This window comes from Monodon monoceros, unplaced genomic scaffold, assembly GCF_005190385.1.
Source record: "Monodon monoceros isolate NGI ecotype Baffin Bay Population unplaced genomic scaffold, NGI_Narwhal_1 Super_Scaffold_6, whole genome shotgun sequence".
Taxonomy (NCBI): domain Eukaryota; kingdom Metazoa; phylum Chordata; class Mammalia; order Artiodactyla; family Monodontidae; genus Monodon; species Monodon monoceros.
Window position 1 is genome coordinate 59,347,043 of NW_021703783.1, and position 26,110 is coordinate 59,373,152.

The window sequence follows — 26,110 nt, forward strand, 5'->3', positions numbered from 1 at the left end:
TTAAAGAAACTATATCCTTGGCTGTATTTGTTAGCGTATTTCTACCAAGCACATCACTCTTCTGTGTTGGAGCCTGTTGAATTTTTTTTTTATCCCAGATGGCTAGCCAGTTGTCCATTTATACCATTTACTGAATAATATGTCTTTCCCTCCTGATTCTAATTCTCATTCTTCAAGCTCTATTCCACTGCCCTATTTATCACTGCAGTACTCCTATTTTTTCTTTAGTTTGCTTTCTGATGTATTGTAATTAATGGCAGGGCAAGTCCCTGCCCTTACCCTTCTTTCTGAATATTCCTGAACTTACTCTTGCATGTTTGTTCTTTCAGATATACTCTACCATAGAACCGATTCTTGGAGCACCTTTTCTTATAGAGCTCTTATTAAACATCTATATTTGGTTGGTAATAAAGTACTGTGCCATAGAGCAGGGGTCCCCAACCTTTTTGGCACCGGGGACCGGTTTCGTGGAAGACAGTTTTTCCATGGCCTGGTGGGGGGATGGTTCAGGCAGTAATGCAGCGATGGGGGTGGCAGATGGAGCTTCGCTCCCTCGCTCACCGCTCTCCACCTCCTGTGTGGCCCGGTTCCGTAGCAGTCCGCAGCCCGGGGCTTGGAGACCCCTGCCATAGAGGATTCTTTGATCAGTGCTGCCTCCCTCTTTTTTTTTTTTTTTTGCGGTACGCGGGCCTCTCACTGTTGTGGCCTCTCCCGTTGCGGAGCACAGGCTCCGGATGCGCAGGCTCAGCGGCCACGGCTCACGGGCCCAGCCGCTCTGCGGCATGTGGGATCTTCCCGGACTGGGACACGAACCCATATCCCCTGCATCGGCAGGCGGACTCTCAACCACTGCGCCACCAGGGAAGCCCCCTCTTTGTTTTAAATGAATGTAAACTAAAGATTAATAGGTCTAGTATTTTTTAAAAGTTAACTAGATTGTATTAACTAGATTGCACACAGACACTTGCTCACTAGTTTATTGGTTATATAATTCCATCCAGGCATGTGAATAAACACGTATTATAAACACGCATCTTGATATGCCATCCAGAGTTTGCCTGTATCTGCCGTATAAGTTTGAGTTTTATCGTATTGATTTCTCTTAGCAGCAGTGTATGGCAGCTGAGCTTGTCCCAGCTCTTCTCCTTCCTGTCTGCTACTTGAGCAGCAGGTTTTGGAGGTGCTTTCTCTCCTTCTAGTTCTCTTCAGCAGCTCCTAGGGCTATAAAAACCTTTGGCTGTCAATTTAGGTACCTTAAGGATCCTTCCAGTGGCTGTAATTTCTTTATTCCAATATATAAAATCATTGTATGTTAGCCTTAGAAGGGATCTTGGAGGACTTCTAATCTAGTGGTTTTTAAACTTTTAAAAAGGAGCTAAATCTTTTTTTTTTATTATTAAAGAAATATTATGTAAAGCCCCAGTATCTAAAAAAGAGGCTAAATAACAAAGTGCTTTGTTTTAAGAAGGGAGTGAATTGAGTGGAGCTGAAACTATCAAGCTCTTTGATGCCCTGATGTTGGTCCTTGAGGCACCTGGGTAGAACTCTAAGCTGATCTTATTCATCCTCCTCTTTTTACAGATGAGGGACCTGAATCCTACCATAGTTAATTGCCTTGCCGGGTTGTAGCCTAGGTAAGAGAATGGCAGACTTTCAATTCATTAGCCTCTCAGTCAAGGACTTTTTCTATTATACCATGCTGCTTCTAATGGAATTACTGCATTCTTAAAAGTTACAATGACCTACATATGTATTTTTTAATTAGTATTACTTTCCTTGGCAGAGATATCAATTAAATTGCATCTTGGTTCCCATTAAAATCAAGGAAAAATTATAGGATTTTAGTGTCATTAAATATTTATATGTTGAAAATTTATCTGATGTATAATAGCAAATTTATAATTAAAAAATTAATATCTATACATTTATAGGATATATTTATTTACATTAACACGGTATTTTTTATTTTATGTTTTTAAAGTTTAAAAATCACAACTGTTATTCCTAGGCCTAGTGATAGTGGTGGTTATCTTGATAGAGAGTGTTGTCATTTGTCAGATTGGCAGGGTACTAGTTCTAGAGGTGAATCAGTTTCCAATGTGATTAAAAGTGAGACAAAGAATTTAAGCCTGTGTTATTAATTTTTTTTTTTTGCGGTACGCGGGCCTCTCACTGTTGTGGCCTCTCCCGTTGCGGAACACAGGCTCCGGATGCGCAGGCTCAGCGGCCGTGGCTCACGGGCCCAGCCGCTCCGCGGCATGTGGGATCTTCCCGGACCAGGGCACGAACCCGTGTCCCCTACATCTCAGGCGGACTCTCAACCACTGCGCTACCAGGGAAGCCCCGTGTTATTAATTAAAAAAAAAAATAGTACAACAGGTTGGAGATTTGCTTAAACACCATTTCCTCTACCTTTTTCGTGGGAATAACTGTACCTCTTGAAAATTACTCTAAGGATATATGTAAAGCCATCTTTAAAAAAAATCATATTTCCTTTACTAAGAAGTAGAAGTAAACAAATAAAAACCATATAATTGTGATAAAACAAATGCATTTAATTTTTAAATGTTACTGGAAAAAAAGTCTGATTTCTAGTACATTGGAAGATCACATTTGGCACTGTCAGTGGGGCAAAATGGACGGTAGATAAACTGAGAATACAATTTAATCATTATATATAATAGGTCTCTGGGGATAAAAATAAAACTAAAATCACATGAAAGCATTACAGTAGTAAGCTTTAAAAAGAGATTTATTTTTTTATTTAATGAATATTTGTTACTTGCCTCTAAAAACAACCTATTTGTCCTTAGTAAAAAATAATAGCAGTTTGCCCTAGCAGATTTTTATATTGAAATAGTTTTTAAAGTTATATTATTACTTTTTGGCCCTCATGTTATCTTTATTTAAGTTTTAACTTAGCTCTTGCTTCTAATCTTTGACTTATGTTTCTTATCTACTTTGTCCTTCCATTTTGGACTATAAAGGCCTTGGGGGCAAGAGACCATATTTGGTATTTGCATATTGGTTTGCAGTACTGCTTCAAGCCACAGTGGAGCCTGACACAAAAGGAAAACGAGCAATACTACTGCTGTCTATATTTAAAATCTTTATGTTTAGGATTTGTTTTGTTTTGATTTTTAAAAGATTTAAAAAATCTTGATTATTGAGTTTTTTGGCACTCTCTTAAACTTTGCACTAGCTTTATCCTGTCCTGGCTTGGGGTCCCAGTACATTGTAGAGGACTTTGTTTATAGCAGACTTTCAGTACATGTTTTGTTGGACATTTTATTCCATTCTGCTTGTAAACTATGGCCAGGTTTTTATTTTCCTTCAGATGTCTTATGGACCTATAGAAAAAGTTAGAATTGAAAGTTTAAAAGGTTATTTTCCTTATGGTAGGGGAGAATAATATCAGAAAAAATTTAGAAAAAAAGGAAGTGCTACTGATCTGAGAAATGTCTTTCTTTTAACTTGCTCCACTGAATATAGAGCATAGAGAAGTTGAGAACTGGAGTTCAGTGGAGAAATTAAATAGAACAGTTTTAAAAAATTAAATTGGGTAAGTCTTATGTATCGGTTAGCTTCATCAATTATTCAGAGTGTTGTATACACCCAATATACTATACCTGCTTGTGTTCATATTTAACCAGTTCTATTTTTTTTTTTTTTCTTCGGTATGTGGGCCTCTCACTGCTGTGGCCTCTCCCGCTGCGGAGCACAGGCTCAGCGGCCATGGCTCACGGGCCCAGCTGCCCCGCGGCATGTGGGATCCTCCCGGACCGGGGCACGAACCCGTGTCCCCTACATCGTTAGGCGGACTCTCAACCACTGCGCCACTAGGGAAGCCCAACCAGTTCTATTTTAATGGAGTCCAAGAACAATCTCTCAAAAAAATCACTTAGTAAATTATATGCAGTATGTGTAACATGTTGTGAATCTCGGCTTAAGACTGATGTCTATTTTCTTTCTTCTGCAAATGTGGATTTATGATTATTACGGTGGTATTTTAATATTGGCGGTGGCATTTTCATAAGGAAAGGTTATATACTAAGCTGAATTTGCTTTTGTGAAACTTTTAAATTCCCTATTGTTGAAAATATTCAGTAATATTGTTGATAGTCTTCTAAATGTATGGTTCAAACCAATCAGTATTGGAATTTTCCACATAGATTAAATGGCTAGAGTGAGCTAAAGATAATAGACTTTTTTCTCCAATGAAATACCATAAATTTGTATTATTAAATATCAGTGGCCAAGAGAGAATGAATTGTTGTAAGGATTTAATTCTCTCCAAATATCTTGTTATGCCTTATCCTTTCATTTATGTGTGTGTGCCTGTAAGAGAAAAATATCAGAATCATAGAAATTTGAACGGATGGTAGTAGAACCAAACATGCTCAATTTTTCTGTTTTCATATAAAAGAAGTAATTGTATCTTAGTGCTATATTGAGGAAGCTGACTATGCATAACAAATTTTGTATTTTAAATAGAAAATTGCACATAGCATATAAGTTTTAAATGGATGTAATATTCTATAAAGCTGTTTAATTAAATTTTTATATAAACATTAGTTTCTTTAAGGGTGTTGACATTTTTAGAACTACTCAAGCAGATTTACATTTTATTGGAATGCCCTATTGTTCTTTATTCACCTAATAGTAGATGCCTTAACAAGCCCTCAGCATGAAGGAGTATAAGAAAAGGTGATATCTGAGAATAATATACCTGGGTTCCTTTTTTAGGACCTTAGTCTTTATTTGGCATGTGATGGAAGTTTTGAAGTAGAGTGTTAGAGCTAGGGGGTTATGCTGGAATAGTAGAAAAATTGGTCTGAGAGAATGAGAGTTGATTTGATGAAGAAGTAGAGTTCTGTGGAGCTAAAGATGAATTTCAGTTACTGATTTGTCACTGATTTACAGTTTTGTAGCTTTTCTGTTTTGAGACTATGTGTAAGGGGTAGATCTGTTTGAACATGCTTTTTCTCCAAAGGGTACAGACATCAGCATAAGGTTAAACTTAATCTTTTAAATAACAAACATTCTTCAAACAGCACAAAAGCAATAGTAAAATACTGAAATATTTTCATACTTCATTTCTCAATTCTTATCTCTATGTAATTTTTTTTCTTCAACAGGAAATCAAACCTCAAAGCCATTATAGCCATGGATATGGTGAGCCCCTTGGACGGAAAACTCATATTGATGATTACAGCACGTGGGACATAGTTAAGGCTACACAGTAAGTTTTTTGTTGCAGTTGTTTTCTTCTTTGACATCTGTATTTTAAGGGAAATTTACATTTCTTTCTCTTTTTGATATTCTCTATTTGATAATTCTGTACTTGGTGAGACATTGTTTTCATACTTTCCTTTAGTTCTTTGTACAGATTTAAAATAGCTGATTTAAAGTCTTTGTCTAGTAAGTCCAATGTCTGCGATTCTTCAGGAACAGTTTCTATTAATTGCTCCCCCCTGCTCCCCATGGGTTATACTTTTTTGCTCTTCTGCATGTCTTATAATTTTTTGTTGAAAACTGGACTGTTCAAATAATGTAACATGGCAGTTCTGGGTATCAGGTTCTGCAGGGTTTGTTGTTGTTTGTAACATTTCTGAACTAATTCTATAAAGTCTGTATCTTTGTCATGTGTGCCCAGTGAAGTCTCTACTTGGTTAGTTAGTGGTCAGAGACTTCTTAAATCCCTAGAACCAGTAAGTCTTGATCTTTGTCAAGGAACTCTTCGTGCAAGTGCAAGTTGAGACACTCAGCACTCAGCCAGGCAGCCTACAGCTCTGCCTTAGCCTTCACTTTCTGCTTGCAAAGAACCTCAAGGTCAATCAGAAGTGAGAGCTTAGGGCCTTCTCCAGTCTTCGTTGAACATGTGCGTGGCCTTCTAGCTTCCCAAGAATATGTCTGAGCTTTTCAAGCCCCTGTGGATATCTCATTCCTCAGCTTTTGCTTAAGCTTTTTGATTTGTCTGTTGTTTGTCCCAACTGCTTTCCATCCTCTCAAACAACTGTTACGTTAAAACATTTGACAAACATCCCAGAAAGGAGGTTTTAATGAGTTTGGGTGAGGTCTAATAGATAAGCCTTTCAAGTAGACTCTTCCAGGGAACCACCATATAGGTGAAATAATGACTCCTCTTTGAGAATGAGGCTTTGAAGGAACTCCATTCCTATTCTGCTCACTCTGCTATCAGTACCAGGAATACAACTTATTTTTCAAGGCTGCTGGGGAGCAGAGGATGGGACTGTGGTATTTTAAAACACCACAGTCCTCTGTTCTTCCTGAAATTCAGCTGTTTTTCCTGACTAAAGATCCCTTGGATTGCTGAAAGCCTTTTGTTAACTTTTCCAGAGTTCTGAAAACGTTGATACTGCCAGTTTTTTCATTACTTTTGTGGAGAGGCAAACTTTTGGAAGTCCTTAGTCCACTGTCACCCTACTTTCCTGAATGTTGTATGTAGTCAAAAATCAAAGCACATTGTCCCAACTATATTTAGCAAACAAATTATACTGCTCTACATTGGTTTTTCCTTTTGAGACTTTGCTCCTATTAATATATTCTTTCTCTCCTTTGTCATTAATGTGTCTCACCCTAATGCATGATTTCCATCAGCAAATACACTGCAGCATCTTTCATGTTAAGAAAAAAAACAACCACCTTTCTTTATTCCTCAAATACCCTTCTAATTACGCTTTTTCTTGAAAAGTATCTATGTGTGCTGTCTGTAATTTCTACCTTTTAAAACATTTATTTAAATTTTAAAACATTTCAATCCTACAGATAAGTATAGAGAAGAATATAACTGTCAGATTAAGCAGATGCTAACATTTTGCTGTAATTGCTGCAGGTTGCTCAGCATGCTCTTTTCCTTATCTCCTCGAGGAAACCTCTCTTGAAATTGCTGTGAATCATTCTCATGAACATTCCTGTACATGTCTACAAACATCTGTAAACAAAATATGCTATTGTAATGTATGCTTAACATTTACATAAGTTGTATTCTACACTACATATCCTTTTGCAGTTTGCTTTTTAAAAACAAACAAAAAAACTATATAGCTTTTGTGATTTATCAGTGTTGGTAAATAAGGACCTAATCTGTCCTGTTTAACTGCTTTGTAGTATTCTATCATTCCTTATTGAGGTATACTTTAAATCGTTTCTACTATTTCATTATTTCAAGCATCGCATCAGTGAATGTCTCACTACCTGTTCCCCTGTGCACATAAACAAAAGTTCTTCTAGGGTAGACAACTCAAGTGGAACTTCTGACTTGTTCAGTGTGTTCTTTTTCAGCTTTACCAGTTCTTGCCAAATGGTTTTCCAAAGTGGCTGTGCCAATTTATACCCCCGTCTGCAGGAAATGAGTTCTTTTTCCATTGCATTTTTGCTCAGTTCTAGTTTTGTCACACTTACTGGTCATTGTCAGTTTGATAGCTGTGAAATGGTTTTTCTGTCTTTTGATTGGCCTTTCTCTGATTACAAATGATATTGAATATATTTTCTATGTTTATTGGCCATTTGGGTTTCTTCCTGTGTGAATTAACCATTTTAAATATACCTATTTTGAGTTCTTTTGTCTTTCTATAATTAGTTTGTAAAAGTTCTTTATGTATTTTGATGGAGTCTGCAAAGAAGTTAGTGAGACCTGTGTCCCTTTAATGTCCTCCAAGAGTCCCATCTGCCATTCTCCCAGCCCCTTCCCGCCCCTAGTCATGCAGCTCATGATTAAGTACTCCTCTTCAGTGTATCCAAACTCATATTTTTTTCCTGTAACAATGTGCTGGACCTTCCCTGGAAACCTGCACTTCCAGAAAGGCTCTGTCATCTGTGGTGACTGTGTAAGACAGTGGGGACTGGGGCTACCAGATGGTGGCTGAGAGGGGCTGGAGCCAGTTCGTGGGCCACTGCAGGGTCCACAGCTAGGAATAGGTCTGTATGCCTGGTACCCAATGCATGGGTGGGTGAGACTCTCCCAGCTCTCTTGGCCGATGGTGCTGGATCCCATAGTGCCCACAGAGGTCCATGGATAGAGGCTGAATTATTATTGTTGGAGGGGGCACAAAACGATGAATGTCTTCTTCCACCATGATGGTGATGTCACTCTGCGGTCCATTTCTAAATACTCTTTTTTTCTTCCATTTAATCTTGTATAGTACCACATTGTTTTAATTATTTCTTAGTCTTCAAAATTGTCTCAGCTATTCTTGGTCTTTTACTCTCACAAATGAATTTTAGGGCTCTACTTGGGACATTCATGAGATATTCATTTGGGGTTTTAATTAGAATTTCATTAAATTTGCAGATAATTTTGGGGGAAATTAGGGTATATATTTCTTTAGGTCTTACTCTAACGTCTTTCATTAATTAACCTTATTTACAGTAAGAGTAGTATAATTAAATATGCTTCCTCATTATTATTTTAGATAGTTTAATATTTTATGTTACAGTGGTATGGAAATCTGATCCTAAATTTATTTTATTTAGATACTTTGTTTTCATGATTTTTTGGCTGAAAAAAATATAAATCTCACAAAGATACATGATTCCCTAATGGAAGAATTACAACATATGCTGCATTTATTAAGTTACAGTAATTACTTTTCAGTACTATTCACTAAGTAAAGATTTTACTAAACTTTACCTTGTAAATGTACATTTTCTGATGATAGTTCTTGCAAACTAATCAGGTTTTGACATTTTTGTAATTACAGCAAATGCATTCACACATGTTAGAAAATTGTTTCAGAATTTTTTAGTGTGCCCACATAAGAATGTTTTTACAGTTGTTGTATAAGATCTTTCAGAAACTATATTGTATAATGATAGAAACATTCTCCCGTTGCGGAGCACAGGCTCCGGACGCGCAGGCTCAGCGGCCATGGCTCACAGGCCCAGCTGGTCCGCGGCATGTGGGATCTTCCCAGACCGGGGCACGAACCCGTGTCCCCTGCATCGGCAGGCGGACTCTCAACCACTACGCCACCAGGGAAGCCCCAAACATACAATTTTAAAAAAATATTCTCTTTATAGTAGGTGTTTTTCTGAAATGAAAGTAGTTAAGTTTCTCACTGTGTCTGAAATACCCTCTTTGCCTTGAGGGGGAACAGACTGTCTTTACCTTTCTTAAGAATACAGTGGACCACTGAACAGCACAAGTTTGAACAGCTTGGATACACTTAAATGCGAATTTTTTTCAACAAATACATACTATAGTATTAAACAGTCTGCAGTTGGTCTAATCCACAGATGCGGAACTGCAGATATGGAGGGCCAGCCGTAAAGTTTTATGTGGATTTTTGACTGCAGGAGGGTTGGCACCCGTAACCCCCATGTTGTCCAAGGGTCAACTGTATATGGTTGATAGCATACCAGTCACAGTTCTTTGCCATCGCTACCTGTGCTCCGCTCCCCAAAAAAGCCAGCAGATTTGAAACACTTGTCTTTTTTGTTAAAAGGAAAATGCATACTCACTTTTAAATGTTAGGAAAGTAACCAGCGATTCTCAGTATAGTTAAAAAGATTTTTATCATCACTTGTCTCATTCAAAGTGTGAGGTAGATTCTGCTCTTTAAGGTAATATGCCTAGTTCACTTAACTGGGCATGTGTAAACAATTTTCTGACAAAGAACAAAGAGCTGAAGGAACTTCTGTCATCTCCTGTGAATTTTGGAACTCTTGCTCTTCCCTTAGGTTGATTTACCTTGTGCGTGTGTGTGTGTGTGTGTGTGTGTGTGTGTACGTGTACACATGTAGTACAGAGCCATTGCAGGGCAGCATTGAAGGCTGTATTAAATATTAGTGCAGCTTAATTTCTTTCTCTATTAGCTAAGACACGAATACAGTTTTAATATTGTCTTCTAATGTTCCTTTATTAGGCCACCTTTCCCCCAACCTCATCCTGTGGTATACCTCCCCATTTTGGAGACCACTTTAAGAAATTACAAATATAGTCAAAGCTCATTTAATTTGTTTTTGTGTCTCGTATTTCCAAGGATCCAGTATTTTGTTTAGGATGAAGTTGATGGTTTTTGAGGCTCCATGATGGATTCTTGGTGGTTTGTCGTACTGTTCTTTTTATTTTTGCTTATGCTTGAAAATTTCCATAATACAAAGTTTTAAAAAATATATATGCTGCCACAGAATGACCAAAAACAGAAAGGGAGGTAAAGGTCAAGCTCTCTGCGTGCACCTTTCTCCTTTATTAAGCGTGAACGTCTTTCCTCGAATTCTCCCAGTAGACTTTCTCTTATGTCTCATTGGTTTGAACGCACAGGACTCCTGCACCTGCCCTGCTCCCACCCCTACACTTCCTTTCTTATTTGCCTTAGGAATTTTGAGGCTAAATTTGTAAATAAAGAATCCTGAGGTTATAAGATATCCTTTTTTCTCAATGCTGTTCTAAATCATTGATAAACTCTTTGTTACTGCTTCTTTATGATTTAATATTTTTTAACATAGCTGTATGTATTTTTATAAGATGCCTTAAGTGTTTTATAGAATAAGTGGTGATATTAAGAAAAACAAATAACTGATAGACATTTTATTTATGTTATCCTTTTCTCTTCCACTTCATGAGTTATTACATTCTTATAGATGAAAAATTTTTAATTATAAAATGGGTTAGTAATGAAAACCGTTGGAATATTGATATCTTTAAAGTAACATTTTATATTGAGAAAGCCATTTTAATTTCCAGGTTTCAAAATGGAGCATTAGTTTCTTCTGGAAATGCTATTTTCAGCTTTAAATTTCTTGTCAAATAGTGGTAACAATCACGTTTTCTTTCTTTTCAAGATATGGAATATATGAACGCTGCCGAGAATTGGTGGAAGCAGGTTATGATGTACGGCAACCAGACAAAGAAAATGTTACGCTCCTCCATTGGGCTGCCATCAATAACAGAATAGATTTAGTCAAGTAAGCATTTCTATATTTTTAAGTAATTAGTTATTACTATAAAATTATTAGAAATAATTGTAAAACATATAATTTCTAAAATTCATAGCTTTTAAAATATAGATTCTGTGTACTTTTTTCCTGAAAAAAATTGTTTTTAACATATATCAAATGCTTTTTATGTGACAGATACTATGCTGAGTGCTTTTCCATGTATATTTCCTTAAATCTTAATTCTTGAAGTAACCCTGTGTGAAAAATAACAATTTTTACTGCTGTCCTAATGATGTGGAAACTGAAGCATAAAGAGGTTAAATATGCTACCAGTGACATACAACTGATAAAGGTTGGAGTCTGGACTTTAACTCAGGCAGTCTAACTTATAGCTTACATTCTAAATATGAATTCTACAGGTAAAAGCTACAAAAGGAAAGAGAGGAGTTAATAATAGCAGGTAATAATAAACTAATTTCACACCAGCATAAATGAAGAATACTTTATATACTCAGTATAAATTATTTTTATTACTTACTGTTCATCTGCTTGTTCAGTAATAATAAGAGGTGGTTAGATAAGCAGGAGTCACGATGATAAGGAAGTGTTAGTAAATCTGGCTAAAATAGTCTCTGGCAATTTGGATATAAGATTTTTAGATAGAGACATGAATCTGAAATGAACTGCTTGCAGGTGTGCCTTTTAAGTACAGTGTACAGAGTCTAGAGACAAATAGGATGTTAATATCAGGTAAAAGAATTTGCACTTAGAGTACTAAAGAAAGATTAAACAAGTAATAACTAACGCATTGAAATCCATGAATCACTTTCTTCCAGAGAGCGTATTTCCATTTTATTTGCTCCTTTTTTCCCTTCTTGTATTTCTAACCTTTCCTCTGCCTGCAGTATGGGTCTCTTGATGTCTAAGTTCTGTTTTGTTTGTCAGAAAATGTTTTTATTTCATCTTCATTTGTGAAGGAAATTTTCACATGGTATAGAAATCTAGGTTGGCTGCTCTTTCAATTTTATTTTTGTTTTTTACCCATTGAGAATATCATCCCACTGTTTTCTGGCTTCTGTTACTATTGAGAAGTCAGTCTAAGTATTACACTTTTAAAGGCTTTTTTTTCTTTCTTTTTTCTGGCCGCTTTTAAGATTTTTTTTCTTTGTTTCTAGTTTTCTGCAGTTTCATGATGATGTTTCTAGGTGTGGATTTCTTTTATTTACCCTGAATAAGATTGCAAGAAATTCTTGATTCTGTGGATTAATGTTTTCATCAGTTCTGGAAAATCTCAGCCATTATTTCTTCAAACATTGCTTCTGCCCCATTCTCTTTTTGCTCTCCTGGAACGCCAGTTAAATGTATGTTTGACCTTTTCATTGTATGCTGTGTCTCTTATCCTCTCTTCTGTGTGTACTGTCCTTTTCTTCTCTGCTTCATTCTGGAAACTTCTGACTTATCTTCCAGTTCATTTATTCTCTATTTGTAATCTGCTGTTAAATCAATTCAATGAGTTCCAATTTTGTTTATGTTTTAGTTCTAGAATTTTAATTTTTTTTTAAACTTGCATTATTTGATTCATTTGTTGCTGTACTTTTCCATCTTGTCTTATACTTGAAAATATAGTTATTATATAATCTGTGTCTGAGAAGATAGCATTGGGAGTCTGTGTGGGTCTGTATCTGTTATATTATTCCTTTGTGTGCCTATCTTCGAATGTATAATAGACATTATGCTTGAAAACTTATTTGTTGAATAATTTGAGGCCTAAGGTGAGAAGATACCATTTGTTTCTGCTAAGCCCAACTTTAATTTAAGCCTTTAGATTTTCTGGATCACTCAGGTGGCTGAAGACCATGCTAGAGCCAGGTTTACTTCTGTTTCTTAATTACTCCTACAGTGCAGCTTTTTGGGGTCCCAGCCCTTATTTTGCTTTTGTCTGCTTAGCTTGCCTCTTGGCCAACTCTTCTGTATCAGCAAATTGTCTCTAGGGTAGATGGTGCCCAAACAGTTTTCTAATTTCTCCCAGTTTTAATCTCCTGAATCTTAGCCAGGTAAATGCTCATAATCTTCTTAGGAAATATTTGCTTTTAGGAAATATTTCTTTATTTTGTTGAGCTTGTTTTTAGTTTTCTTTAATTGGAGGGTTGGTTCAAATTATCTAGCCTTCTGTAGTATCTGTATTTTTTAAAATTACTGTTACTTTAATCAAAATAGTACATAAACAATTTTAAAAAATCAAATAGTACTTAAAGACATAGAATGGAAACAGCAGTCCCCCCCCACCCCCTGGGTCCTGTACCTAAGAAGTAACTATCTTCAGTACTTTAGCTGTTTCTTTCAGTACTTACTCTTGTATATTACATTTTTATGTTGTTACTTTTATCTAGAAAGTTATTTTCTTTACACAAATGATAGCAAATGCTTTTCTGCTCTTTTCATTTAATTTATGTATCTTTAAATTTTTTCATATCAGTGCAACTAGAGCTACATCATTCTTTTTAAAAAGCTGTATAATGTTTAATTGTATGGACTTAGTTTATTTAATGGTTTACCTATTGGTGAACATTTAGATTGATTCTAGTGTTTTTACTATTTTATACAGTGTTGTAAATAATACCTTGTTCACATACCATTTTGCTTATGTTCTTATATATCTGTAGAATTCTTAGGAGAAGGAAAGTAAGGAGGATGAATTTTGAATTTTAATAAATATTGCCAATTTTTGTGCTGTTTCTTGATTTATCAGTTATTATATTTTGACTTTCTCTTTTGGGATAACTAGATGTCCTAGAACACCTCACCACTAATACTTCTTCCTCTGTCCTCTTTATAGTTTTAGTTAAATTACTGTGCAAAGTTTAAATTGTTGTGCATATGTAAATTATCACTGATGAGCCCAGAAGTGTTCTATGATATCTGTTTTTTTCCTGTAGAATTTTTATTTTTGTCAGAAATAATAGTTGCTTTCTTTTTTCATTTGTTTAACTTTATGTATATTGGAACTAATTGTTCCCATACTCATAGACAGAACTGTAAAACCCATCTGTGTATGCAAACAGTATCAAATAATTTATTGGTTCCTTTTTTGGTGGAGTAGGGAGGATGAAATCATTCCTGAATTTCTCCATCTTTCTGTTCCAGCCCAGACTGTTTGCTCTTGAGAGCTACGCACAACAATTGTCTTGAGACCTACCTTTGCAATCATTCTGGGAAATCCCTTTGCTCCAGTGTTAGTTTCAGTTTCCTGGATCTCAGGTTTTTCTCTCTGTTGGTTTACTCTCTGGTTTTAGTAGAGCTCGTTTTTCAGAAACTTTCTGAGAGAGAGAGGGTGCTTGGGAGGTAAATCTTTTGAAGTTACTATCTTTTCTGCCCTCAAACCTTATTGGTTGTTTGGCTGAGTGTTGACTTCTAGATTAAGCTTAGTTTTCTCAGAATTTTAAAGCATTACTTTATTATTTTTTTGCTTCAAGTGTTATAGTTAAGACATATTTGATCTCATTCTGTTGATCAAAAAATTCACATTTGTCTTGTGTTTAAAAATAAATAAGAAACTCTAAAATGAGAAATACAGACAAAAAGTCTTGATATTGCCTGCCTTATGGATTGTTCCACCACTTATGGGCAAGTGAGGTTACAGAATAAAGTCACTAACTATAGAATGGGTTAATAACTACAGTGTCTGTGTATATTATATCTTCAGAGGGGTAAACTTAATTTTTTTTTTTAATTGGGGCATAGTTGCTTTACAACGTTGTGTTAGTTTCTGCTGTACAACGAAGTGAATCAGCCTTATGTATACATATATCCCCTCTTTTTTGGATTTCCTTCCCATTTACGTCACCATAGAGCACTGAGTAGAGTTCCCTGTGCTATATAGCATGTTCTCATTAGTTATCTATTTTGTACGTAGTACTGTATATATGTCAATCACAATCTCCCAATCAGGGGGGTAAACTTAATTTCTTACAATTCATAGTTTAGCAAGTTACTTTCCTAAAACAAAGATAATGGTGAGTAAATGCAGTTTTCTGTAGTAACTGGTATTTATAGCCTCAAGATTAATTTTTTACTTTTCAGTCTAGAATTACACCCTTCTTAGAAGCTACAGCATATTACTATTTCATGGATGCTGGCAGAAGATACATGACTCAGGTAGAGACCAAGGACTTTATTATTCATAGCACAGCAAATAGCATGAACATCGTATTTGCATAGCTCCCTAGGTCCTATGGGAGTGGCTTGATATGGTCGATGCAGCACAGACAGTGGATATTCATTGCTTTTATAGTACATGGGAAGCAAAGTCGCTCTTTGTCCCAGAGGGAGGCATTACCTCATCTCTCAAGGTTGCTTGATGCAAACATAACTCAGAAATGGCCTGTGTAAAGAGTGGTCAGGACCTTGCAGTCTTCTCATATACTCAGCAAGACATATGGGAGCCACCAGAGACCCATGGAGAAGTGTCCCTTGTAACAGTTATGTTCCATCAGGACGTATTATAGGAGCTTGTTTCAAGCAAAGTTAGTTGGGTCACTTTTCATGCTGGTAAGATATTTAAGTATAATTTGGAAAGGAGGAGACCTTCACCTGGCCTGGATTTCTTATATTCTTAGTGTTTTCAAGTGGAAGTCTTTTAACTATTTCTTAGATTTTACCCTGATATAATGAAATAAAAAGGATTAGTGCAGGCTTTGGTCTTCAGCAGTCTCCTGTTACTTCAAGATTCTTTGTTAACAACAACTAATAATGCTTGTAGTCTCTGATTTCTGTTTGATTTCAAGTCAAGGTGTTGTTAACGAATATGGGGCTTTGTTAAAAAATATGTAGCTTATAATTTCTGAGAGCACAGTGTGTGTGTGGCTTATTCTTCTTCCCTGGCGACATATAAGCTTTTATTCTTTATTCCCCACTTTGTGAAAGTTTACATTATTGTGCATTGATATGGTCCTTTTATAGCTATTGTGCTTTAGGGAGATGTTCTTAATTTATCTTCTAATCCTTCTTTTGAATTTCTAATTTTATCTATGGCATTTTCAATTTGAAGCATTCTGTCTTGATCTCTACCCCCCACCCCACTTTAAAAAAATGTTTTGTTCTTATGTCATGAGTATATTACCTTCTCTTATTTTTTGGAGGCTATTATTATAACTTTAGTTTTTTAAGTTCTTCTTCTCTATATATTGTCTATTTTGGGCTTCTTCTGTTTATTTTGGTCTCCTTCCATGTTTGAAGCTTTCCTCAACTATCTGGTCATGTTTGACCATTCATATTTAGGAGAGACATAACAAAGCTGATTGGAAGTTGTGGGACTTAGGAACCTCCCAAATGTCCTTTTAGCATGTAAACTTTCATTGCAACGTTTTCAGTGTCCCATGTGTTTCTGTGATGTAATTCCTTGAGTCTTAAATTTCTCTGGAAAGATGCACTGAATACACCTTTTGGCAAATACTGAATGGTTGAATGTTAAAATCAACAGGAGCATGAGAAGTTTAGAGACACTAGAATGAATCTGAACTTTAATAGAAGAGTTTGAATTATCACTATAATAATATTAAAAATTTAAGTAGTCACATTTTAAGATGACAGTGCACAAAGAAAACTAGTCTGGCTTTGTCAGCTGCTTGATTGCTTCCCTGTCACTAAAATGCCTATTGTGATGCTAAATAAACACTCACTTTCAGTGAGAATATAAGTTAGAAAACAATTTTTCAGCAGCTTATATTGACTTTGAACCAGTGTTTCTGTTTACAGTCCAGCTTCTTATTATTTTCTTTTGAGGTGACTATTGCCTTTAATCCCTTAGCCTTTCTAGGGTTTTATAACATATTCTGGTTTGCTTCTCATTGGTGTTCTCCTCTGGAGACATTTGGGTTTTAGCTCTTTGCTTTTCATCTTTCAAGTATTTGTTGCTATCTCTTGTTCATTGATATTCTCTTCTCAAAATCTAGGGATCATTAGTACCCGCAAGTACATTTCTTGATAATAACCATCTTATAGTATTGCAAGGAGGCTTGAGTTTAAAAATAAGAATTATACAATCTTCTCAGAATTTTATAGTTTGAACTAGGGTCTTAAAGCTACCAAAAAATAACATGTTATAAAAATATAGTATTTTTCTTCCAGAGGTTTACAATGAAAAGGTGATAGAAGTTACTCTTCTTTATCATGCAGAAAAAAAATTTCCCCTATCCTTGTTAAAAAAAAGTTGTACTTTAGAACTAGTTTGGAAATCACTCATTGCCATAGTCCTAGCAAGGATTTTAAATGTGAGTAAAAATACGTCTCAGGAACACAGATATATTAACTATAGAGAAGGTAATAAAATTGCTTAAAAAAACTTTCTAGTTGGAATTTTAAAGAAAATATTTCCTATCAAAGCTGTTCTTTGGCTGTGCTGTACTTCTTTTTGGGCTCAAAAAATCATTTTCAATTATTGCATTAATGTCTACTGGGTACCTTAAGAAACAGTTTAGGTGCATTTGAATATTTGTGTTCAGACTGTCTGATGTTTTGGACTGGAAATATTTTAGTCTAGAAATATTTTAAGTTACTTCAAACTGTATGATAGAGTGGAATTGGGCCCTTCATTGCATAATGCTTTAAAAGCACCAACTTAAATGTATAAAGCAGAAAATATCTGAATCAAGCTTGTAAGTACTGAATATATTAAATGTTTGGAACTATGAGCATTAAGAGTGAATGCATTAGTGATCTAAAGCAGTAATCACTTAGAACAGCTTAAGAACCTCAATAATATACATATGTCAAACATTTGCCATCAAATGCCTTGAAATCATTTGTATTCAAGATTCATTGCATTGATCAGTTCCAAAACAAGCATTATATAAGCAGCTAGGTCCTGTTCATTTCAGAGAATATCAAGATGTTATGACATGAATATAGTAAGAAATGAGGTTGCTGTTTCTTTTTAAAGCAGCACAGCTTTAAAAGCATAACAAATAAGGCATCATAAAGAACCTTTATGTTATACTTTACAGTGTATAAAACTCTTTCACATATGTTGTTTGATTTAATCTATAGTAATCTTGTGAGGAAAGTAAAGCTGAGCTTAAAAAGCTGAGCTTCTACCCATGGTAGGCTATGTGTCTGGCCTGCTCTACAGCTGTTGTAATTCCAAAATTCTACCTGATGCTGCTGTAGGATCCAAATCTTTGTGGTTCTCTGACTGCCTTCTTTTTTATATGATTGTTATTTGGCTTTGCTATTCTTTATTGTAATTTAAAAAATTACTTTTCTTTTACTTGTGGAACAAAAGAGAGTGATATGTTTGATGTAAAATTCTGCTAATGTATTTTAAAAACTCACAAAAGATTGTTTATTGTCAAAGGCATAAACTAGCATGAGATCTAAAATGAAAAACATTTCTTTATTTTTCATACAGTTTCTTAAAATTGAAAATGAAAGTTGTCTTAATTATTTAAAATTTTGTCTTATAGATACTATATTTCGAAAGGTGCTATTGTGGATCAACTTGGAGGAGACCTAAATTCAACTCCATTGCACTGGGCCACAAGGTTTAAATTTAATTCTGGATTTTTTTTTTCCCCTTTGGTTCCTTTAGCAATCTATAACTAAGTAGCTTTAAAAAGAATATGAGGAAATGAATGGGATAACTTGTTATGCCAGTAATTAATATCAACAATGTGCTAATGTATTGCTGTCCAGTGTTACCTGCATTGGAAGCAAAGTTTATTGTCCAAAGTGTCCTTAAGGAATTAACCATGCTGATATTAATCCAGTAAATTATAAGATGGTGTTAAACTTTGGAATACTTTTGCAGCCTACGTATGTTTACAGTGAAAGATGTATCTAGTTCATGGGACAATTAAGGTCATATTGGAATAGGATTAATAGAATATAGTAACTATTCATTACATATTTAAAGAAGATATGAGTATCTATAAATTTTCAAAAACCGTTTATACCAGTTAAGACTTAAGAACATAAAATCCTAAATGTGTCTTGACATATACCTATTTTAAAATAACATAAGATTTGTGTAATCTTTTCCACCATTACCCTATTTTTTTAAAAAAAGATCTTTCCAGAGTTTCTTGTTTGAAATAACTTTATATATTTAAGTGTTTATTCTTTTACATTTTAGACAAGGCCATCTATCTATGGTCGTGCAACTAATGAAATATGGTGCAGATCCTTCATTAATTGATGGAGAAGGATGTAGCTGTATTCATCTGGCTGCCCAGTTTGGACATACCTCAATTGTTGCTTATCTCATAGCAAAAGGACAGGTAAAAAAAAGTCACAATGGGGTAGATTTTAATCAGACATTCTTCATGGTTTAAATACCTAATATTATTGGTGTTAACAAGTGTAACAGTCTAGTGATATTTAAATAGTACTTTCTGATGGATGAAGAGAATAAATAAATATATAGTTAGTTTGATATTGAGCTGTTTAATGTAGTTAACATAAAATATGAAAACCAGTTATGATCTAGATAATGATCCATTAAGGTGGGTTTTTTAAATTTCCAGTAGTGACAGAATTCCAGAAAGTAAGGGAGAAAATTTAAGTATCTATTTTTTTCCCTTAATTACGTCTTTTGAATATATCATCTGAATTTATTTAAACTTTTTTGAACATATTACTGGTTATTTTCTGTATTAAGTCCCCCTCAAGGGGGATACATTCCTTAAGTCATTTTCTCTGTTTCTGCTATATAATATACTGCTTCTTACATGTCAGAAAAATTCTCATGATTTAAGTGATTCTTCCTGATTTCTCCTGCATATGTAGTGACTATAATCATATTAAATATTGTCAGTTTCTGTGTACCATGATTTTCATTTGTTTCAATAACATGTATTTTGTTAAAAGTAATGTCACTCAGTTTTTCTTTCATGAGTTTTCTCTAGTACTTAAACATTAGTTTTATAGCTAAGGAACTTATCATAAGAGAAAGACAGATGATTTTAATTCAGTGCTATTAACATATATTTTTTATTTCAATTTAAAATATTAGATTTAGAATTTGAATAGTATTTATTTTATGAATCCTTTAAGGTATTTGCTGTTGGCAGTGCCAGTCAGTGACAGTTGTGTGTTGTACACTATTGCTAAGGAAAAGAGGCATAGACTGGTTAAATTAATTGCTGGAAGGGGGAGTTTATTATCCATTACTGTGTAAACAGACTACCCCCTAAATATAATGGCTTTAGAACACAACCAACCATTGTATTTCACAGTTCTGTGGGTTGACTGGGCTTGGCTGGGTGGTTCCTCTTATGATAATGGCAGGGGGCTGCAGTCGTCTGGGGGCTCAACTGGGCTGGAGGATGGCTCACTTGCATACCTTATATCTTGATAGGAATGGCTAAAAGCCTGGGCTCAGTTGACAGCTAGGCCTCTCTCTTTTTCCCCATGCAGTCTTAGAATTTCTTCTCCAAGATACCCCTCCATGTGGTCTCTCTAGCAGGGAAGCCAGACTTCTTACATGGTGGCTCAGAGTGCCCAAAAGAGCAAGAGCAGAAGCTGTCTGACTTTTTGAACTGGCATAACAGCATTTCTGCTTCATTCTGTCAGTTCAAGCAAGTAACAGTGCCAGCGCATGTTCATTGAGGGAGCACAAGGGCGTGAATACTGGGAAGGGAGGTTTATTAGGGGCCATCTTTGGAGACCAGCTACCACAAGGGATCATCTTTGTTCTCCTACGGTTCCTTCTAGACTGGCAGTTGAAGCAGTAGATGGCGCTGTTGCACGTGGCATTGTCTTCAGTGGCCTTCTGTATTACAGATATAAGTTTACAATACATGTTCACTTTTTTTCTCCCAGTTTTTAACTGGGTAGGAAAAGTGGTGTAAAGTTTTCACTATTTTTGTTAGCTTATTGATTTTGGAGTTTGGATGTTTCAGTAATCATTTTAACTCTGACATAATATGTAGGCTATAAAATTCTTCAAGGGCAGAGATTTTTGTTACAGTACCTTTTGTGCAGTAAATGCATGATAATGTTAATAAATGTCTGACAAGTAGTTTTCTTTTTCATGAGTAAGAGTTTTTTTTCCTGCTTAGAAAAGTAGCACATACTTATTGTAAAATATTCAAACATAATAGAAGAGTATGACTTAGAGAATGAAATCCCACCTCTTCCTTTACCTCCTCTCCCCACTGAGATCACTTCCTTTAACAGTTTAGTATATATTTTTCCAGACTGTTTTTCAATCTATATGCTAAAATATTGTAAAAGAAAACCACTCTAATGTGCATTACATTATACTTGAAATGGATACCAAAGTCCTTCTCTGGCCTATTGAACCATGTGTGGTCTAGCCCTGGATACCTCTGATTTCATCTTCTGTCATCTCCCCCTCACTACTGCTTTAACCACACCCGTCTTCTTGCTGTTCGTTGAACAGCTCTGATAAGCTTCTGTCTTAGGGCCTCTGTGCTGCTCTTTTCTTCTGCTTGGTAATTCTTTCCTCAGTCACACAGTTCTCTTTTTCTCCCTCACTTTAATCAGATGTTTGCTCAATTTTTATTAGTTCTGATTAGTTCCCAAATATAAGCAGTAATAAAATTAGTATATTTCTAATTTCTTCGTTCTCTTCCCTGTCTTACATTGACATTAGTCAATTATACTGTTTTTCTTAGTGTTAACTTGTTCTGATAAATTTCTATTACTTGATTTTTCAGCTTTAAATAATATCCTTTGACTCATAGCTATTACAGATTAGGTACTCATTATACTTTCTTTTCAGCCTTTTTCCATTTTCCCCCCCATTTTTGGTTAATTTTATCAAATTTACATTCTTAGGGCCTGTAACATTTCCATTCAGTTTGTCATTCTATTCTTCACAATTGTTTCATGTTAGTTATACTGTTAAATATATTCAGTGCTCACTACCGATTCTTTTGGATGATTTTCAGGAAAAAAAAGGGGAAAATGCTAAGTAATGGAGCCCTGTTGATCATGGAATTACCATAACCTTTTGATCTGGGCTTGTTAATTCTTCCTAATAGAGAATACTCATACGTCCAGGCTGAACTTGGAAAAGAAGTACCAAGTTTTAAATCCCGACCCAAAGAAAGAAAAGGTTGAATTTCATTTTTCTTTTAGTACTCTAGAGATGTGGCATAATTTTACATTTTTTATTTTACTTATTAATATTTTAAATACTGTCACTTTTTAAAAAAGATATGAAAAGACTTACAACTAAAAAGGAAGAAGAAACTTAAACATAAGAATTTACATGTTTGCTTTAATTGGACATCAAATTTAGTTGAGCTTTCTTCAAACCAGGGCAGTGAAGGAAGTAAAATAAGTGACAGAACTTAACTCTCGTATACGAAACAAGGAAGTATGTCATTTCTTCAGAGAAGATTTTTTTTTAAGATTTTTAGTGGAAAAAAATCAACATGTATAATGTAACTATTGAGTGAGGTTACATGAGATGTTCCCAACAACACGTAAAATAAATTTAGAAATAGATGTGTAGTGATAAGGCATAACATTTGACTACAGTTTTCATGAAAGAGACTAAAACTAGTGATGTCCAAGGATATGTGTTGTCACTTGTCAGTGTGGTGGTTCTCAGCATTTTTTCTGCCTCAGTACATTTGGATATTTGAGACATACTCCCATCAGTAAGAGTAGCTTACAGAGAACTGCTACACAGAGTTTTGAAGTGTTTTATAGTGTACTCACTATAACTCTGTCCTCTCTCCACTGACTGGTAAATTAGAAAACATAACTTGGATAAGATCTGCTGGTTTAATGTAATCCAGGAATGGGAGATGGGGAAGGGAAGAAGAGGAAACTTAATATTTATTGAATATCTGTTATGTTCCAGGCTATGGAATTAGTTTGCTTTACACACATTATTCCATTTAATCCTCACAGGGGTCTTATGAAGCCATTATTTGTATTCACATTTGTAGGTGGGAAAGCTCAGAGAATTAATGTAATTTTGCCAGTTTTATAGTTATTAAGTGGTAGAGCTAGGAATTCAAAATCATGTCTGTCTTATTCTAAAGCCCATGCCTTTCCCAAGCCTAGAAGAGTAGATAGATAAACGTGTCTTTTCATTTAACAAATGTTTTTTGATTATCTACTCTTCTGGGCACTGAGAATACAAAGATGAATTTAAAATAATTTCTGTCTTCAAAGAAGTCCTGTTCTAGTTAATGAGACAGGTGCCTCAGGCAGATTGGAGTGGATCAGGAGAAGGAATTTTAGGGAAGTGAAACTGATAGAATCCCTGATACATCAGCCTGTCTTGAAAGGAGATTTAGATAACTTGAGAAGAGTTTTGGTTGAACAGGTAGTAGTTTTAATTCTAATTTGCTAAAAAGAAAGAAAAAGAAAACTAAGCAAAAGGGAGAAAAAATGCAGTACCAAGGAAAGCAAAAAAGTTGGGTAGGAGAGGAAAGTAATCATAGTTTACTACACACTTTGTTGGGAATAGTATTCATATATATTTATAATAATGTAAATATCGAATATTTATAGAACCAGAATTACAGTAGATCTTTTCAGAGGAAAGAATAGGAAAGGTGCATATTTGTGATGGGGCAGTGAGAAGAAAGAGAGAATTTGCTATTTTACATATTGAGGATATGTAAAATATGCATATTTAGGATAATGCCTAAAACTGAAAAATCAAAAAGTAGCAATTCAGGTATCTTATTTTAAACATGTGGAGGTAAAGACCAAAATAATGAGCTAAAAAAAGTGAAAATCGTGGGGAGTAAGACAGAGAATTGCTTTATTACCTTGCTTTTTCACCACAAACTTTGTAGAATTAGTTAATTCTAAAAATATTTATGCGTAGTGATAGTGATAAAAAGCAAACAAACTTTTTTGAATCTTTTGAAGTCTATTGAATTTATTCTTTGTTTTAAAATGCCTAGGAATAAACAGGGTTTTATTATTCCCTCCTATCATGAATTAGTATAAATAAGTTTTTCAGAGACATAAGTCATTTATTTAATCGATCCTTTGTGGGTGAAAGATCAAGAGTATGTTAAGATCTTTAAATGAAAACATTGAAAGGCTGAGTGAAGCATCTTAAAAGGGAAAACGAGAAATAGAAGTTAATTAAATATTGAATATATACTTAATATATGTCAATTAGATACTTATATCCACATTAATTAAAATATTCAGTGATAATAGTTTTATTTTAAAGTTAAGAAAGAAAAAGTTTCATAAATCACCCTCGATTGAGTACTGTTATTACGCTGGCTTCTCCTGTGATGTGTAAATTATATTTTTCTCAGTAAATTTGGCAGGAACTTAAAAGTTTTTACTGTCTGACTTTCTTTTTACTCTATCAGGATGTAGATATGATGGATCAGAATGGGATGACGCCTTTAATGTGGGCAGCTTATAGAACACATAGGTATGTAACCATTTATAAAATACTTATTCAGATAATTTTCAGCATAATAAAATGTAAAATAAGTGATGAGAAAAAGCAATTAATGTTATACTTACTAATATTTAAAATTCTTATAATAAATACATAGTATATAACATAAATTACCTTTTTGGATGTTTTGAGTTTCTGTGTTTACCTTTATGTTGGTAATTGTAGTATCCTTAAGGTATTCTTCTTTTAACAATTTCCAAGAATGGAAGACGTTACCTTCTTTTTTAAAAGTGACTCATTTTTATGTGATTTGCATATTGGCAAGTTTAACATACTAATTAGTAAGTTGCCTTAAATCATTTTTGGAACAATCTAGATTTAAATTTTTAATTGTTTAATTATATAGATATTAATGGCATTAATCCCTAGGTGAAAAATAATAAATGTCAGGACGAAGTGTGCTCTCTCTTCGAAGTAGTTTAGGTTATATGGTGTTGCATGTATTTAATACTTCATATTAAGAATGTTGTCTCATTACTCATTATAAAGTTGTTGAAAATAGGTTAGAATAGAAGTGTTCCAAGATGGAATGCAACCACAATCAGTTTAGTATCTGTAATGATTTCTATAATTGAAATTAGGGTTGTTGTTGTTGTTGTGTTTTTTTTTCCTTTTCAGTGTGGATCCAACTAGATTGCTTTTAACATTCAATGTTTCAGTTAACCTTGGTGACAAGTATCACAAAAACACTGCTCTGCATTGGGCAGTACTAGCAGGGAATACCACAGTCATTAGTCTTCTTCTGGAAGCTGGAGCTAATGTCGATGCCCAGAATATCAAGGTAAAACTAGCCTGTATTGATTGTGCTTTGTGAAATGTGGTTACCAAGATGGGAATTCCTTGATAAAATATAGGTTTTTTAACAGACTTTCAGAGATGGAAGAAACTTCTCGTTTAAGCCAAACCCTTCCATGCAAGAATTTGTTTTGAAAGACTGGTTTATTTACTTTCGTCTTTTTAGTATTGGAGTAATTATCAGATTTTGGTGGCCCTTTCATTAGTGAATTCTTACTGACTTTTGGAAATTAAATTACATAATCTGTTTTTATGGCTGAATAGTTTTCTGGCTTCTTTAAGAAGATCACTGCAGAGAAGCACAAGTTTATATCACAAGCATGCATAATAACTTTTAGTAATTTTTTGACTTGGTCATTGATTGTCTCATTTTTTTAAAGTTCAAGACCTTTAAATTTGATAATCACCTTCATGATGTTTATAGGAGAACTCCTCTCCCCCAAATGCTGGACTAATCCAGGAAAAATATACCAAAAAATTATACAAAATTATCTAAGAGCAAAGCACAATTAACATTTACACTCTGAGCACTTAGGAATTTATAAATATTTTATGAATACCTGCAAGAAAATGCTATTGGTAGTCTTAAATTTTGGTTAACCATTCTCATTTTTAAAGCTTCAGAATCCACCATGTCTTCAGCAACAGACTCTTTCTGTGAAATGACTTTAAAGTTTTAAACATCATCTTTTAATAATGTGCATTCATAAATATCTTTGTGCCCATTGACAAATTTTCTTTCATTTTGACTATAGACCGTAGTATTTTCTGAGTCATGCTTCTTAAATTTGTAAGGAATATGTGCTAATTAAATATGAAAGGAATTCGAGTCATATAATAATCTAAAATGCCAATCAAAAAGTAGGTTATCTCCTGCTGGATCAGGGCATCTTTTTATGTTGCAATGAATAGTTCTTCCTCTATTTGATTACTCTAAGAAGAGAAGGTTAAATTACTAAAATAAAATACTGTAAATTTATTTACGATTATAACCAATTT

At 34.5% G+C, this 26,110-nt stretch overlaps 1 protein-coding gene across 3 annotated transcripts in view; it reads left to right on the top strand.

Moving 5' to 3' along the window:
* ZDHHC17 (zinc finger DHHC-type containing 17) overlaps positions 1-26,110 on the top strand; it is a 210,086-nt gene that overhangs the window by 134,767 nt on the left and 49,209 nt on the right. For all 3 annotated transcript variants that reach the window (XM_029204861.1, XM_029204860.1, XM_029204859.1), the window contains 6 exons: positions 5,139-5,242; positions 10,807-10,929; positions 18,363-18,440; positions 19,031-19,175; positions 24,222-24,286; positions 24,935-25,097. In XM_029204861.1, the coding sequence (XP_029060694.1) occupies positions 5,139-5,242; positions 10,807-10,929; positions 18,363-18,440; positions 19,031-19,175; positions 24,222-24,286; positions 24,935-25,097 (678 nt within the window). The remainder of the gene's footprint in view (positions 1-5,138; positions 5,243-10,806; positions 10,930-18,362; positions 18,441-19,030; positions 19,176-24,221; positions 24,287-24,934; positions 25,098-26,110) is intronic.